General features: G+C 38.4%; 1 protein-coding gene across 2 annotated transcripts in view; it reads left to right on the top strand.

Annotated features, from left to right (window-relative positions):
- Positions 1-12,714, top strand: part of megf8 (multiple EGF-like-domains 8) — a 37,756-nt gene that overhangs the window by 20,210 nt on the left and 4,832 nt on the right. For both annotated transcript variants that reach the window (XM_049464118.1, XM_049464114.1), the window contains exons 28-41: positions 557-667; positions 900-1,018; positions 1,288-1,522; positions 4,019-4,190; positions 4,689-4,852; positions 4,944-5,079; positions 7,245-7,476; positions 8,354-8,480; positions 9,196-9,406; positions 9,550-9,764; positions 9,920-10,115; positions 10,414-10,582; positions 10,952-11,144; positions 12,104-12,274. In XM_049464118.1, coding sequence (XP_049320075.1) covers positions 557-667; positions 900-1,018; positions 1,288-1,522; positions 4,019-4,190; positions 4,689-4,852; positions 4,944-5,079; positions 7,245-7,476; positions 8,354-8,480; positions 9,196-9,406; positions 9,550-9,764; positions 9,920-10,115; positions 10,414-10,582; positions 10,952-11,144; positions 12,104-12,274 — 2,451 coding nt within the window. The remainder of the gene's footprint in view (positions 1-556; positions 668-899; positions 1,019-1,287; positions 1,523-4,018; positions 4,191-4,688; positions 4,853-4,943; positions 5,080-7,244; positions 7,477-8,353; positions 8,481-9,195; positions 9,407-9,549; positions 9,765-9,919; positions 10,116-10,413; positions 10,583-10,951; positions 11,145-12,103; positions 12,275-12,714) is intronic.

The raw sequence follows: 12,714 nt of genomic DNA, 5'->3' as shown, positions 1-12,714 counted from the left end.
TGTTAGCAGCTCATATGTGGATCATCTTTTGCTTGAGTGCAGAGTAGTAAAATGGATTTGGATTTGGAATGTTCACACAGCCATTAAAAATAAATCTGTCACAATGAGCAGAAAAAAATCAGGTTTGAGTCACTTAAACATAGTTTCAGATGTGTCTGTTTAGATTTATATCTGTTTTAAATGTGTCTTGGGTGTGTCTACACTGTGTTTCTATGTGGTCTTGCCTTATCCGGTTATAATCCTAATATTTAAAATTAATTTATTGACCAGGTATGAATGGAGTCTTAATGAGGTTGTCCCTAGCACTGATGTTCGAGGCCCACTACTCTGCACATTTTTGTCTTTTTTTTTTTTAGTGTTTCCCCTGTTAAGACACTCTCACAGTTCAATGAATGCTTGTTAATTAGTTGATTAAGGCGAGCTGTGCAGCAGTGAAAACAATAAAATTTACAAGATAATGGGCCTCCTGATCCAGAGTCCTGGTGGACTGATCTATAGTAGGTTTTGTAGTCAGATATTGGACTAAAAATAATACTTAAATGCTTTATTTTTGCAGACTCTTGGAGTGTGTGTTTGCACGGTTGGCTGGGCTGGATCTGACTGCTCCTCCATCTCAGACCCAAACAGCCTGATCTGGGAGACTCTGCTGGATACACAGGTCACAGCGGTGAGAGACATTACTACTGATATGTGTCCTACCTAATGAGAACCAGAGCATGAGAGAGGAGTACTGGGTTTTACGTTTGTAAACTTTATCCTGTATTGTCTCAGGAATCTGATATTTCTGATGTGTTTTTTATTTAATTAGGAAAAAAAATCTCTTTATTATATTACAGCCCAGTGATGGAAATGTGCATGTAGTCAAATTAACTTTTTTTCACCTCCTTTTCCACCTACAGAATCCATCACACAGGTTCCTCCACAGAATGGGCCACTCACTCGTCCCTGGACCACAAGGCACTCTGTGGATGTATGGAGGACTCTCTCTCTCAGAAGGCATTCTGGGAAATGTTTACAGGTCTGTCTGTACTTCACGATAAAAGAAGATCTTACAATTTATTGTTTAATTTAATAAAACAAAAATAAGTGATGGATAGAGATAATGGGTTTCCAAAGAGAAATTAAGCCTAGTCTTCACTACACAGCATTTTGAATGGAAATGTTCCATTGAAAAGGAAATTTAGTCCAGTACTAGGCTTAATCCTTGTCTGAGAAACTGACTCAAGAAATAGAACAGAAAATAGTATTAAAAATACAATTTACACCTGAATGTTCATATTGTTTCAGGTATTTTGTGGGTGAGCATCGTTGGACTCAAATGCTTACCAGTACAGTAGAAGTCTCCACCCCCATGCCACGTTACCACCATGCCTCTGCTGTGGTGCCCGTCCATGACCATCTGTCTGGTACTCAGCCAATCACTCATCACTTGATGCTCGTGGTGGGTGGGGTCACTCAGAAGGGCGTTGCTAATGACACATGGAGCCTCAATCTCAGCAGTCTCGTGTGGAGCAAATATGAGGTGAAAAACTCTATGATCTCTTTACATATTTTTTTTTATTTTAAATCACATATGTGTTATTTATTGATTTATCATATTTTTCACACTATATGGCGCACCTTATTATAATGGACATTTTCATCACTTATTATAAGGTCTATTTTCATACAAAACGCGCACTGGATTATAAGTCACATTTGAAGAGACACTATAAGGAACTTCTAATTCAGCAGGTCTTGTCGCTGGGGGGTGGATGGGGCGGGTAACTAACTAAGTTAAGTAAAGCTAAGCTAAATAAACAAAACTGTAATAAAAAAAAGACTTTCTTTAATAGTAAAACGAGCGCTGGATGTTAATCTGCATAGATTTCTCTCTTGAAAACTGTTTATTCGGGTGAGTAAAGCGCTTCTGTTTATTCACAGTAAGCTTAGATTCCCAAATTTCTCCAGCACTATGGTTGGAGCATTAGCGATTAGCGGCTAATGACGCCCGACAGGGATACACTGAGGAACCCTGTAGGGCTGGACCCGAATATTCGGGTATTCGGATATTCGTTCGTTGAGTAGGTATTCGGTTTTTAATTTTGGTATTCGGATATTCGTTTTTTTTCTCCTTTCCATAGTTCCACCTCACTCTAACCACTTCTGTTTTCGCGGGTCCCGTCAGAATATCTTGCGCGCGGGACAGAACTGAACTGTTATTGGCTGGAGCGGGAGTTTAATCCAGACGATGCGGGAGCAAATTAATAAATAGTTAAGAAAACTGTAATAATTGTAAAAAAAAAAAAACCTAAAGAAAACTCTCAACGCGCAGGATGGACCGACACACACACGCACACACCGATGGTGTTTGGACTGGGGTAAGGAACGGGACCGCACTATTCAGCGCTGCTGTTTTAATAAATATATAAGTAAATTTGAAGCATTAAATGTAGTTTATTTAATTTATATTAGGAACGTGGGGCGGGAGCGGCAGAAATGTGTATGTGGCGGGCGGGCGCGGGATTAAAAGAAGCAATTTTTTTGCGGAGCGGTAACGAGACAGAAACGCGGGAGCGTGGAAGAGTGGGTTTAAAAATCAGTCTCGCGCAGACCTCTATTATACATGATAAAAAAAAATGCAGGCTCTTCGAAACTGATTTATATAATAAAACGTAAGGGGTAATGTGGCAACAGTAGGGGCTAAATCGGTTACAAAAGCCTGGCCTACAAAAATGATGTCTGAACGAATTTCCTCTTATCTAATATAATTTAAAATGGTTTAAAAATATAAAATAATTTCTAAGCAAACGAAATATTTAATATTGAGCTTATAGCCCAAGTGCAAAAATACAAAATCAGTCATACGGCTATGCCCTGCACAATCCTTAAACCGAAATAGACCAAGTACAATAACGTCATTAACAATGACTTTCCTCTACTCTAATATAATTTAACATGGTTTAAAAATATAAAATAATTTCTAAACAAACGAAATATTTAATATTGAGCTTATAGCCCAAGTGCAAAAATACAAAATCAGTAATATGCCCTGCACAATCCTTTAACCGAAATAGACCAAGTACAGTTTACAATGACTGTCCTCTAATATAATTAACAATGTTTAAGAATATAAAATACTTCCTGAACAAACGTTTTTTTGTTTGTTTTTTTAAGCAAATAGCCTAAGTGTGAAAACACAAACAGCAATTTACTGGGCTGGCTTGCGCAGCGGAGAAACCGTGCAGCAGCCTCCTAGCCTGCTTACGCAGCGGATAAGCCGCGGTGTGGGGCAGCAGAAATTCCGGGATGAAAACACAAAGAAATCTGGGCTAAAAACACAGAAAAAATATGGGGTGAAAACACAAAAATATGGGGGATAAAAACACCAAAAATCCGGGGTGAATATGTCTGAGCAAATTGAACATTTTTCAGTGGATTAAAGGGGCCGTGATTTGCTTTTTTTTATTTATTTTTTTTACCTCTTTTTTTAAAAACGAATATTCGAATATTCGCTTCGAATCAGTGCCGAATATCCGGAGCTCAAAAAACGCTATTCGGGCCAGCCCTAGAACCCTGAGTATTCTGGTAAGCCCTGGTTATCGGTTTGTTCCTCGTCACTTGGTTTAACATTGTAACCACACAGAGTACAATCCGATAATACTGACCTCTAAATGCCGAAAGAGCTAGCATGGTTAGCGGGTAATGCTAATGCTTCTCCAGCAGTGCTAGCTGGCTACAAGCCAATAATACTCACCTCTGAACGGGGAAATAGCGGTTAGTGGCTAATGCTAATGCTACTCTAGTTCCAGTGCTGGAGAGCTAAACTGAAACTCCTGTATAATGCTGGACTTCACTGGAGTGGCTTTACTGCTCCTTACAACCTGACTGGTAGAATTCATACGTAAGGCACACCAGATTATAAGGCGTAATGATGATTTTGGGGGAAATTAAAGTGCACCTTAAAGTGTGAAAAATACAGTATTTATTATATTATCTTGTTTGGGGAAAAAAGCTTATGACTCATTTTTACCTCCAGAGCTCCGTGCTGCCCCCTGTGGCTGGGCACACTCTGACAGTGCGGAGGGGCTTGTCTGTGCTGCTGATTGGAGGATACTCCCCAGAGAATGGGTTTAACCACCACTTACTTGAGTTTAACCCAGAGATGGGCAACTGGGCCATTGCTCCACACACTGGAACTCCACCTACAGGTAAAAGCTTCACGCATATTCATGTTCAGTTTAAATTACAGTTTTGATAGCTGAATGACTGAAAAGCTCAAACATATACAATCACTTTCTAGCAGACTCTATAACTGTTCTTTAATTGGTTGTCTGTTAATCCTGTATGCACTTAATTGTGCATGTATGCAGTTCTTTATTCCTGTGCCACACATTGTTTTTTTTATTTCCTCTCATATACTGGTATTTTATTTGACACAACTAATTATAAATATAATAGTATTTGATTTTTTTTTTAACAATCATTCTTTTTTATAATTAAATATCATTTAAATTTTGACTATAAAAACTCGTATCTAAGGGAGAACAAGTGGGATTAATCGCAGTTAGTCACAGAATATTATTGTGAGTAATCTGATAAAATGTTAAATCAACTGACACCACTAATTTAAATGTGATGTAGTAGTGTATTTTTTTTATATGATGTAGTACTTATTTTTCTTTCCTTCTTTCTACTCTTTTTCGTAGGTCTATATGGACATTCTGCAGTCTATCATGAGCAGACTGATGCTGTCTATGTGTTTGGCGGTTATCGTTTTCATGTAGAAGCTGTGGAACCTTCTGGAGAACTGTACAGTCTTTATTACCCAAACCTCACCTGGTCCTTGCTGGTGCCTTCTAAGGGAAACAAGGTAGCCAAACACTGAACAGAGCTGACAGTTTTAATTAGGCCTGTAAAAGAAGGAAAGCTTCAGTCTAATCGAGTCTGTTTTCTTTCCCCAGCCTCTCTCACGTTTCTTCCATGCTGCAGCCCTGCTGAAAGACACCATGGTGATAGTCGGAGGCCGAACAGGAGCAGAAGACTACAGCAACAGTGTGTATCTGTATCAGATCAACTGCAACACTTGGATTCAGCCAGGTACTGCTCCCACATCATAGAGTGATGTTTACTGAATATGAGGCTGTAAGAAAAATCCTGTTTGTTATTGTTATTGTGATACGAATTCTCATGATAAACAATGAAAAACCCGTAGTAACTTTGTAAATAACTGCATTAACTGCAATAAACTGCATTACTCGTGTGCGGCAACAGAGGTAGCTCTTCACACTGCAGACTGTGCTGATAAGATGTAATTATGCTGAAGTTGGAGTGAGGTTGAGCTCCACAGTGAACACCCAATCCAAGCTAAATCTTAGCCTAGGAAAATTCAGTGTAGTCAAGTGCTAAATAACCTTTGAGCTCTTTAAACTAATTTAGCTTCTTAACTTCTCATGTTTTACATCGATATGGGGATATCTATCAATGTTATCACACATCACATTTTTTTTTGTTTATATCATACACACCTATTTTAGGCCAATAAACATCTAAACAAACAAGTTCTGTGGGGGCAATGAAGTATTTATCAAAATTCTGCAGCTAAACAATATGCTGTTGGCCACTTAATATGTTAAAGCAGCATTATGTAACATTTATATAACATTATGTAGCAAGCTTTAATGTCAGTTATACCACAATTAGTTTCAACCCTGCAATATGATTGGCTGAGAGGCACTTTGTGAGTGACATTATCAGCCGGTAATGCACTGTAAACGAAGCTCTCCATGTATTACTTCGCCACATACAGGTAACCTAGCAGCATTTACAAGCCAAACAGTGCAGCTACAAACAGAGCAGCAATGGAACTAATTTTAGTTTTTATAACCAAACGGATCATATATTTTTTTTTATCTTCTTAAACTCAAAATCTTTCAATAAACAGCAATAATGGTGCTGTGTGCTGTGCCAATATTACACATTATAGCAAGAACCTCAAGGGTGTTATTGCTTAAATAATAAATAGAATGTTGTCTCTATTGTTGATATGGTGTGCTTAGCATGCCAGAAACTGCACTATGTAGCTTTGATGAAGAAGGCAGGAGAATGCTCATGTGAACTGCTTAACCCTCCTTTTATGTTCATTTGTCAGGAACAGCAATGGTGTTCCCAGGTCATTTGACCCGGTGCAAAACCAACATATAAAACATAATAGTTTTACATAACATTGAAGCATAACATTGCAGATGCAGTTTTGTATTAGTTTTTGTTATTGCAGGGGGTGGTTGCAAATATGTGAGTTGAACCATTTTCATATTATATCTTGATTAAACTAATTAAGGCAAGAAAAGCTCTATACCTAAAAATACTTTTAACTGTTTTTTTCTAGATCTTCAAACTTTAAAACGAGTCAATTCATCCCGTAACATAACAGGAGGGTTATTGTTGCTTAACACAAGTCATATTTGTTTATACTCTGTGAAATGTTTCTCTACCAATTCAGCCCACATGATTCTTTTACTTCTGATTAATATTATGAAAGGGTTCCAACATGCAGCGTTTATTCTGATGTAATGTGGGCTTTACCGATTTGGATCTTTATGTTCATTACACATTGTAGGGAAGATTTGTCATAAGTAACATATGAATCACGATTAAGTTGGCAGGTTTTTTTTTTTTTTTAGTTTGATTCTACTAATGCACTGCTGTTGACTTTTGTCACCTCTGGTAATATGACGAGGACAAAAAGCAGACATTTGGTAGGAATAACCAATTGTTCTCTTATGGAACAGCTGAGAAACAGTTCTTTCATAGAACACAAAAAGTCACATCATTGCAAGGTTTCTAATGTTCAGGACCAAATTTGAAGCTGCAGTATTGACTTTTGACAAGTGGCAAGGATTTAATAGCGCAGTGCAGTCTATTATTTAGCTTGAATGGTTTGGCTTTGAAAACAAAATACCAGTGTTTCTTGGTGCTTTTATCACACTCTGCAAGAGGCAAACTCAAACTTAGATGAAGTTTTCATTCACTGTGATTGAACAGAGAACTACTTTTAACAGTTTAAACTTTAGCAGGTAGCAGTATATCAGTGATAGAATGTTTATCACAGGTAAGATATATCGTGTTTGCACTTTAATCTTTAATTTTTTTTTCTTTTTTGCGTGCCCTCCTTACTCTATATGCTGAACAAAGACGAGCAAATTATAGTCAGTGAATGTCACTGATTGTCACAGCTAAAGATTTTTTTTTTTTTCTTTCCCCAGTATCTTCAGTGGGTGAAGCAGTAAACCGCTCCATCTCCTTGGCTATGGCGGGCTGGGGAGGACGTCTGTTTTTGACAGGTGGCTTTAATGGAGTCATGCTGGGGCGACTCCTGACTCTATCTCTGCCCTCTGACCCCTGTGTCCTGCTGCCCACTCCTGAGGCCTGTAACAGCAGCACTGGCAGCTGTGTGTGGTGCCGAGGCACCTGTGCTTCATCAGATACAGCAGAGAGGTAGGGCTACTCATTTATGTTTATCTCAAAGGATCTAAAAACTCAAAGACCTTATGTTCTCCTCTCTACCCCTTTAAAAACACACAAAATCTTAATGTGTAACCAAAGGAATATTTGTTAGGGCTGTCAGCGGTAAAGCATTATTGCAAGCGATTAATTTAGAATCAGTAGCGCTTTATTATTTTTTCATGCATTTATTATGACAACAAGTTTGACCCCTGCTTCGGCCATTATCTGCCCCGCCCCACCGCTCAACATGCAGACTTTTTTTTTTTTTTTTTTTTTGGAGCGGTTTGCTTGTGGTGAGAATGTGATCTGTTCTCGATATGACCTAAGAAGTTTACTTCTTTAATTGAGCTAAACTGCTGATAAGGCGCAGTTTAACCTTATATGTTAGCCGGATAATACACTGCTACTAATAAATGCCGTCTCTGCTGCTCCCTGCTGTTTACACACTCAGTGCACAGTCTGTGCCGCGATCGCTGCTCATGGCCGCTACACTCCGTTTAATACATTTAAGCTGCATGTCTAACGCTTCAGCCCGGATAGGGAGCTTTTGGGCAGGTGAATTTATTTTTAACTATTTTCGTTATATTAATATTATATTCTTTGGATCTTAATTTCTTATCTGTAAAAATTATTATTACTATTATTATTATTATTACTATTATTATTATTATTATTATTATTATTATTATCTATTTTGATCTTTTTTTTTTTATCTTTTATTCAGTTAGTTATTTTGACACAACCAATAAATGAACAAGTGTCCCAATACTTTTGTCCATAAAGGATATGTCATGTAACATTGGCTTCTTTCTGTTTTATTTTTGTGTATGAGTGTCTCACCTTCTTTTTTCCTGTATCTATGTCATAGGTTGGGTTGTTCTATTGGTCAGTCCCCCTGCTCCCCCACTCCCCTCTTACCTGACCAGTGTCGCCGTCTGAAGACCTGCAGCGAGTGCCTGGCACGACACCCCAGAACCTTCTCCAGCCCTGCACAAGTAAGGCAGACGTGACTGTAAATTTTGCAAACGAAGACTTATAATAATAATATAATTAATAATGTTTGGCTGTTTCCTTTTTAAGCTGTTAAGTGTGGAATATGGAGCTACACTAGCATTTATTTCCTCTATTAAAGCTGTCAGTTAAACTCAGTAATTTATAAAGTTTCACATTACAATATTCTAGATTAAAAAGCATCAAAACTACTGAGATATTATGTTATAGTAAAAAAAGGATCTAGTCTACAAGGTTTAAAACACACTACACTATTATTGCTGTCCCTGTCCCAAAAATACAGTTCAGTACCAGCATTTTAAAAAATGAGTGATTTTTTTCACAAACAAATTTTGTTGTGATTTAATACAATTATTTCTAAAGGGATTGGGACCAATAATACAAATATATGTTTTACTATCACTGTTTATTTAAAATTTTTAAATACCTATTTTCAAAAGCTTAGTCTTACGAAAGAAAAAGTGTGTTTAATTGTAATTATTAAAAAAAATCTTTTGTGATTTATTTAGATTTTTTTTTTTCTTGAAATCTTTTGAAATATATAAAAGTTTATAATGTGTTACACCACAATTCAAGATCTCAGCATTAGCCATGTTAAATCTTAAAGAGTAAGGGATTTAAAAAATCAGAACAGATCCTCATTCTCTTGCTGTTTTTCCACTCATTCTGTCCATCTGTCTCTCTCCCTTACGTATACAGCCTGCTCTGCACTGTAAGTGGTGCACTAACTGTCCAGAAGGAGCATGCATCAGCAGCTCTGTGAGCTGCACATCTGAGCACGACTGTAGAATCAATCAAAGGGAGATTTTCCTGTCCAGCAACTGCACTGAAACCAGCTGTGAGGCTTCAGACTGCCCCAAGTGTTCAGCCTCAGGGAAGTGCATGTGGACAAGGCAGTTTAAGCGCACCGGTGTGTATGAGTACTCTCTGCTATTATATTAAATGCCTTTTCCCACATCTCTGTACAAGTATCTTAATATTTCATGTGTTTATTCTAAAACACTATCAGAAGTATGTTTAAAATTATTATTGTGCTGTTGTTGTTGTTTCCAGGAGAAACCAGGCGCATTCTGAGTGTGAATCCCACGTATGACTGGACGTGTTTTAGCTACGCTCTGCTGAATGTGTCGCCTATGCAGGTGGAGTCGTCTCCCCCTATGCCCTGCCCTGAGCCCTGCAACCAGATTAAAACCTGCAGTCAGTGTCTGAGCTCCCGGGGCTCTGACGGGGGCTGGCAGCACTGTGTGTGGAGTATGGCTCTTCAGCAGGTGGGAACAAACAGTGGTGAACAGCAAACAGTGTATTTAAAGCTGTGTTTTTTATGTTCTCTGAAGACACCAGCTCTGTACATCTGTAAATGTACATAAATACTGTTGTATTATTTGTGTATTAAATATTTTGTCCCTCCCGGTCTTTCTCACAGTGTATGAGTCCCTCCTTTGTGCCGTTGCGTTGTGAGGCTGGGCAGTGTGGTCGTCTACTGTCTGGTGGAGATTCCTGCTCTCCTCACTGCTCCCAGCTCACCCAGTGCTCCCAGTGCATTGTTAGGCCACAGTGTGGCTGGTGCGCGACCCGTGGTGCAAATGGGGCAGGACTTTGCCTGCAAGGAGGGCTGGACGGTATGCTAAACCCTGTTCCATTTCTATTTATTGTATTTTTTATTTTTATTGTATTTTTATATGTATCGTTATATTTTATCCTTTATCTTATCCTTGTCCTTTATCCATCCATGAATGAATGAATGAATGAATAATATGGCTGTAAAATAAATTTGTGCCTAAATTATTAAAGGCAGCATGTGCTTTAAGAGTTAAGTTAATTTTATTGTAATGGAAGTAAAAAAAAATAAAATAAATCAATTAAAATATGAGCTTTTATTTATTTTCTATTATTTATTATTTATTTTTACATATATAGGTGTGAGCGAGGCTCTTTGCCCTCAGCACAACAGCAGCTGGTCATTCCTGCACTGTCCAGAGGAGGATGAATGTGCCAATGATCATCATCGCTGCAATGTTACCCAGGACTGCCATGACCTGCTTGATGGCTATCACTGCACTTGTAGACAGGGTTATATACTAAGCAGGTAAGCTCAGCAGACAATTTATTTACATATATTTTGTTCATATTTGCAAGAAACTAAAAAAAAAGCCTAATAGGTCCTAATAGTAACATCATAAAAGTCTTATCTTTTAGAATGCAGTGTTACACAGTGCTTAATTTTATACAAGCTCAATGAAGTGAAATCTCATCTCATGCATGTAAAGTGGAATGCATGGTCTACTCTTTGGGACTTTAATATGACCGGATATTAAAGCAGTCTTAGTTGATCCTTCAGTGTTTAGTTGTTGTCTTTAGAATCATCTTTTATTAATAATCAAAGTGCTTAATTACAGTATTTGTAAAATTAAATGCATTTTTCCCTCCTTGTCCTTCCTTCTTTCTCTTTATTCAGTGTGTCCGGGCAGTGTGAGCCAGTGTGTGCACAGGGCTGTGTTAATGGCACGTGTGTGTCACCGGGTGTGTGTCAGTGTCACTTTGGCTTTGTCGGGGAGAACTGCTCCTCTCAGTGCCGCTGTAACAAACACAGCAACTGCAAGAGTGTTACTCAGCTGGACACCTGCCTAGAGTGCCACAACGACACTAAGGTACCGTACATTTTACACTTCAGCCACTGGCTGGAAAACATTCACTAGTGTAGTTCCATTTAATATGTGCCAAATATACTAGAACCTGCATATTAAGCATTTTGAATTCACCAGCAAGCAATCACCTGATTAATTTTCATGATGATATGATTTCAAGTTTTAATATTAATAAATATGCTCTTAAAGGGATAGTTCGGTATTTTTGACATGAGTCTGTATGGCATCATCATAACCAGTGTCGTGCATCCACACTGACTTACCCCCCACAGCGTCCTGTGAGCCGAGTTCTTGTCCAGTTTAGGTCAAAGCGAAAGTAGTCCGGCATGTTTGCTGGGGTCAGGAAAATAACTCCTTTTTCTTCCCAAAGCAGTACGTGTTCAAAAGAGTGATTTATTTACATCACAAAAAACTAACCCTGCAAAAGTCACGCCTCGTAAATCACTTGGGTCCTACTTTCTCTCGTTCCATATCAATGCGCGCAGCGCTGCAACCTGACAGCTAGCCTACGTGTTTGGGTCGCTTTGTTTACTTCTCGCTTGTTGACGCGTGCGCAGCTCGCTGTCAGAATGACGCGCACTGATACGAAATGAGAGAAAGTAGGACCCAAGTGATTTACGAGGCGTGACTTTTGCAGGGTTAGTTTTTTGTGATGTAAATAAATCACTCTTTTGAACACGTACTGCTTTGGGAAGAAAAAGGAGTTATTTTCCTGACCCCAGCAAACATGCCGGACTACTTTCGCTTTGACCTAAACTGGACAAGAACTCGGCTCACAGGACGCTGTGGGGGGTAAGTCAGTGTGGATGCACGACACTGATTATGATGATGCCATACAGACTCATGTCAAAAATACCGAACTATCCCTTTAAGGATTGAGTTATCATGTCAGAATAAATAATTATTATTAAAATACTAATTATCTCTCTCTCTGTCTCTCTCTCTCTCTCTCTGTCTCTCAGGGTCAGCACTGTGAGAAGTGTAAGCCGCTGTATGTAGGCTCAGCAGTAGGTGGTGGAATGTGTCGACCCTGTCGAGAGTTTTGCAGGGGGAACAGTGATGTATGTCTGTCCAAAGGAGAGCTTAAGCTGGCCCTTGAACACCTAAAAGACTATCCACTAGACCGTGAGAGTGTAAGTATTTCTCTCTTTCTTGCTCTCTCTCTCTCTCGCAAAAAAATATAAAGATAAGATAAGATGAGAGAAATTTATTGTCCATTGAATTTACATTGAATGGAACATTGTCTTTGTCAGTCTGGCAGACAAATACATGAAATTGTATAAACACAGACAAACAAACAAACAAATCAATAAATAAACAAATAAATACATAAAAAGGATACAAAAATACAGATTATGAATTATGTTGGGATATTGTGTAATACATCCCTATTCAGAATACCCACAACAGATGGAACAAATACATTTTTGTACCCATTCTTCTTAGCTAGTGGAACCTGTAGTCTCCTGACTGATAGCAGCAACTGAAATGATGAGTAAAGGTGATGAGTGGGATCACTGTAGGCCTGCATTGCTTTTTTTTTAATAATTAAAGAAAAGGTAAATTTACAAAA

Source organism: Astyanax mexicanus, chromosome 1 (assembly GCF_023375975.1).
Source record: "Astyanax mexicanus isolate ESR-SI-001 chromosome 1, AstMex3_surface, whole genome shotgun sequence".
NCBI lineage: Eukaryota > Metazoa > Chordata > Actinopteri > Characiformes > Acestrorhamphidae > Astyanax > Astyanax mexicanus.
This window is presented reverse-complemented; position numbering and strand designations above follow the sequence as displayed.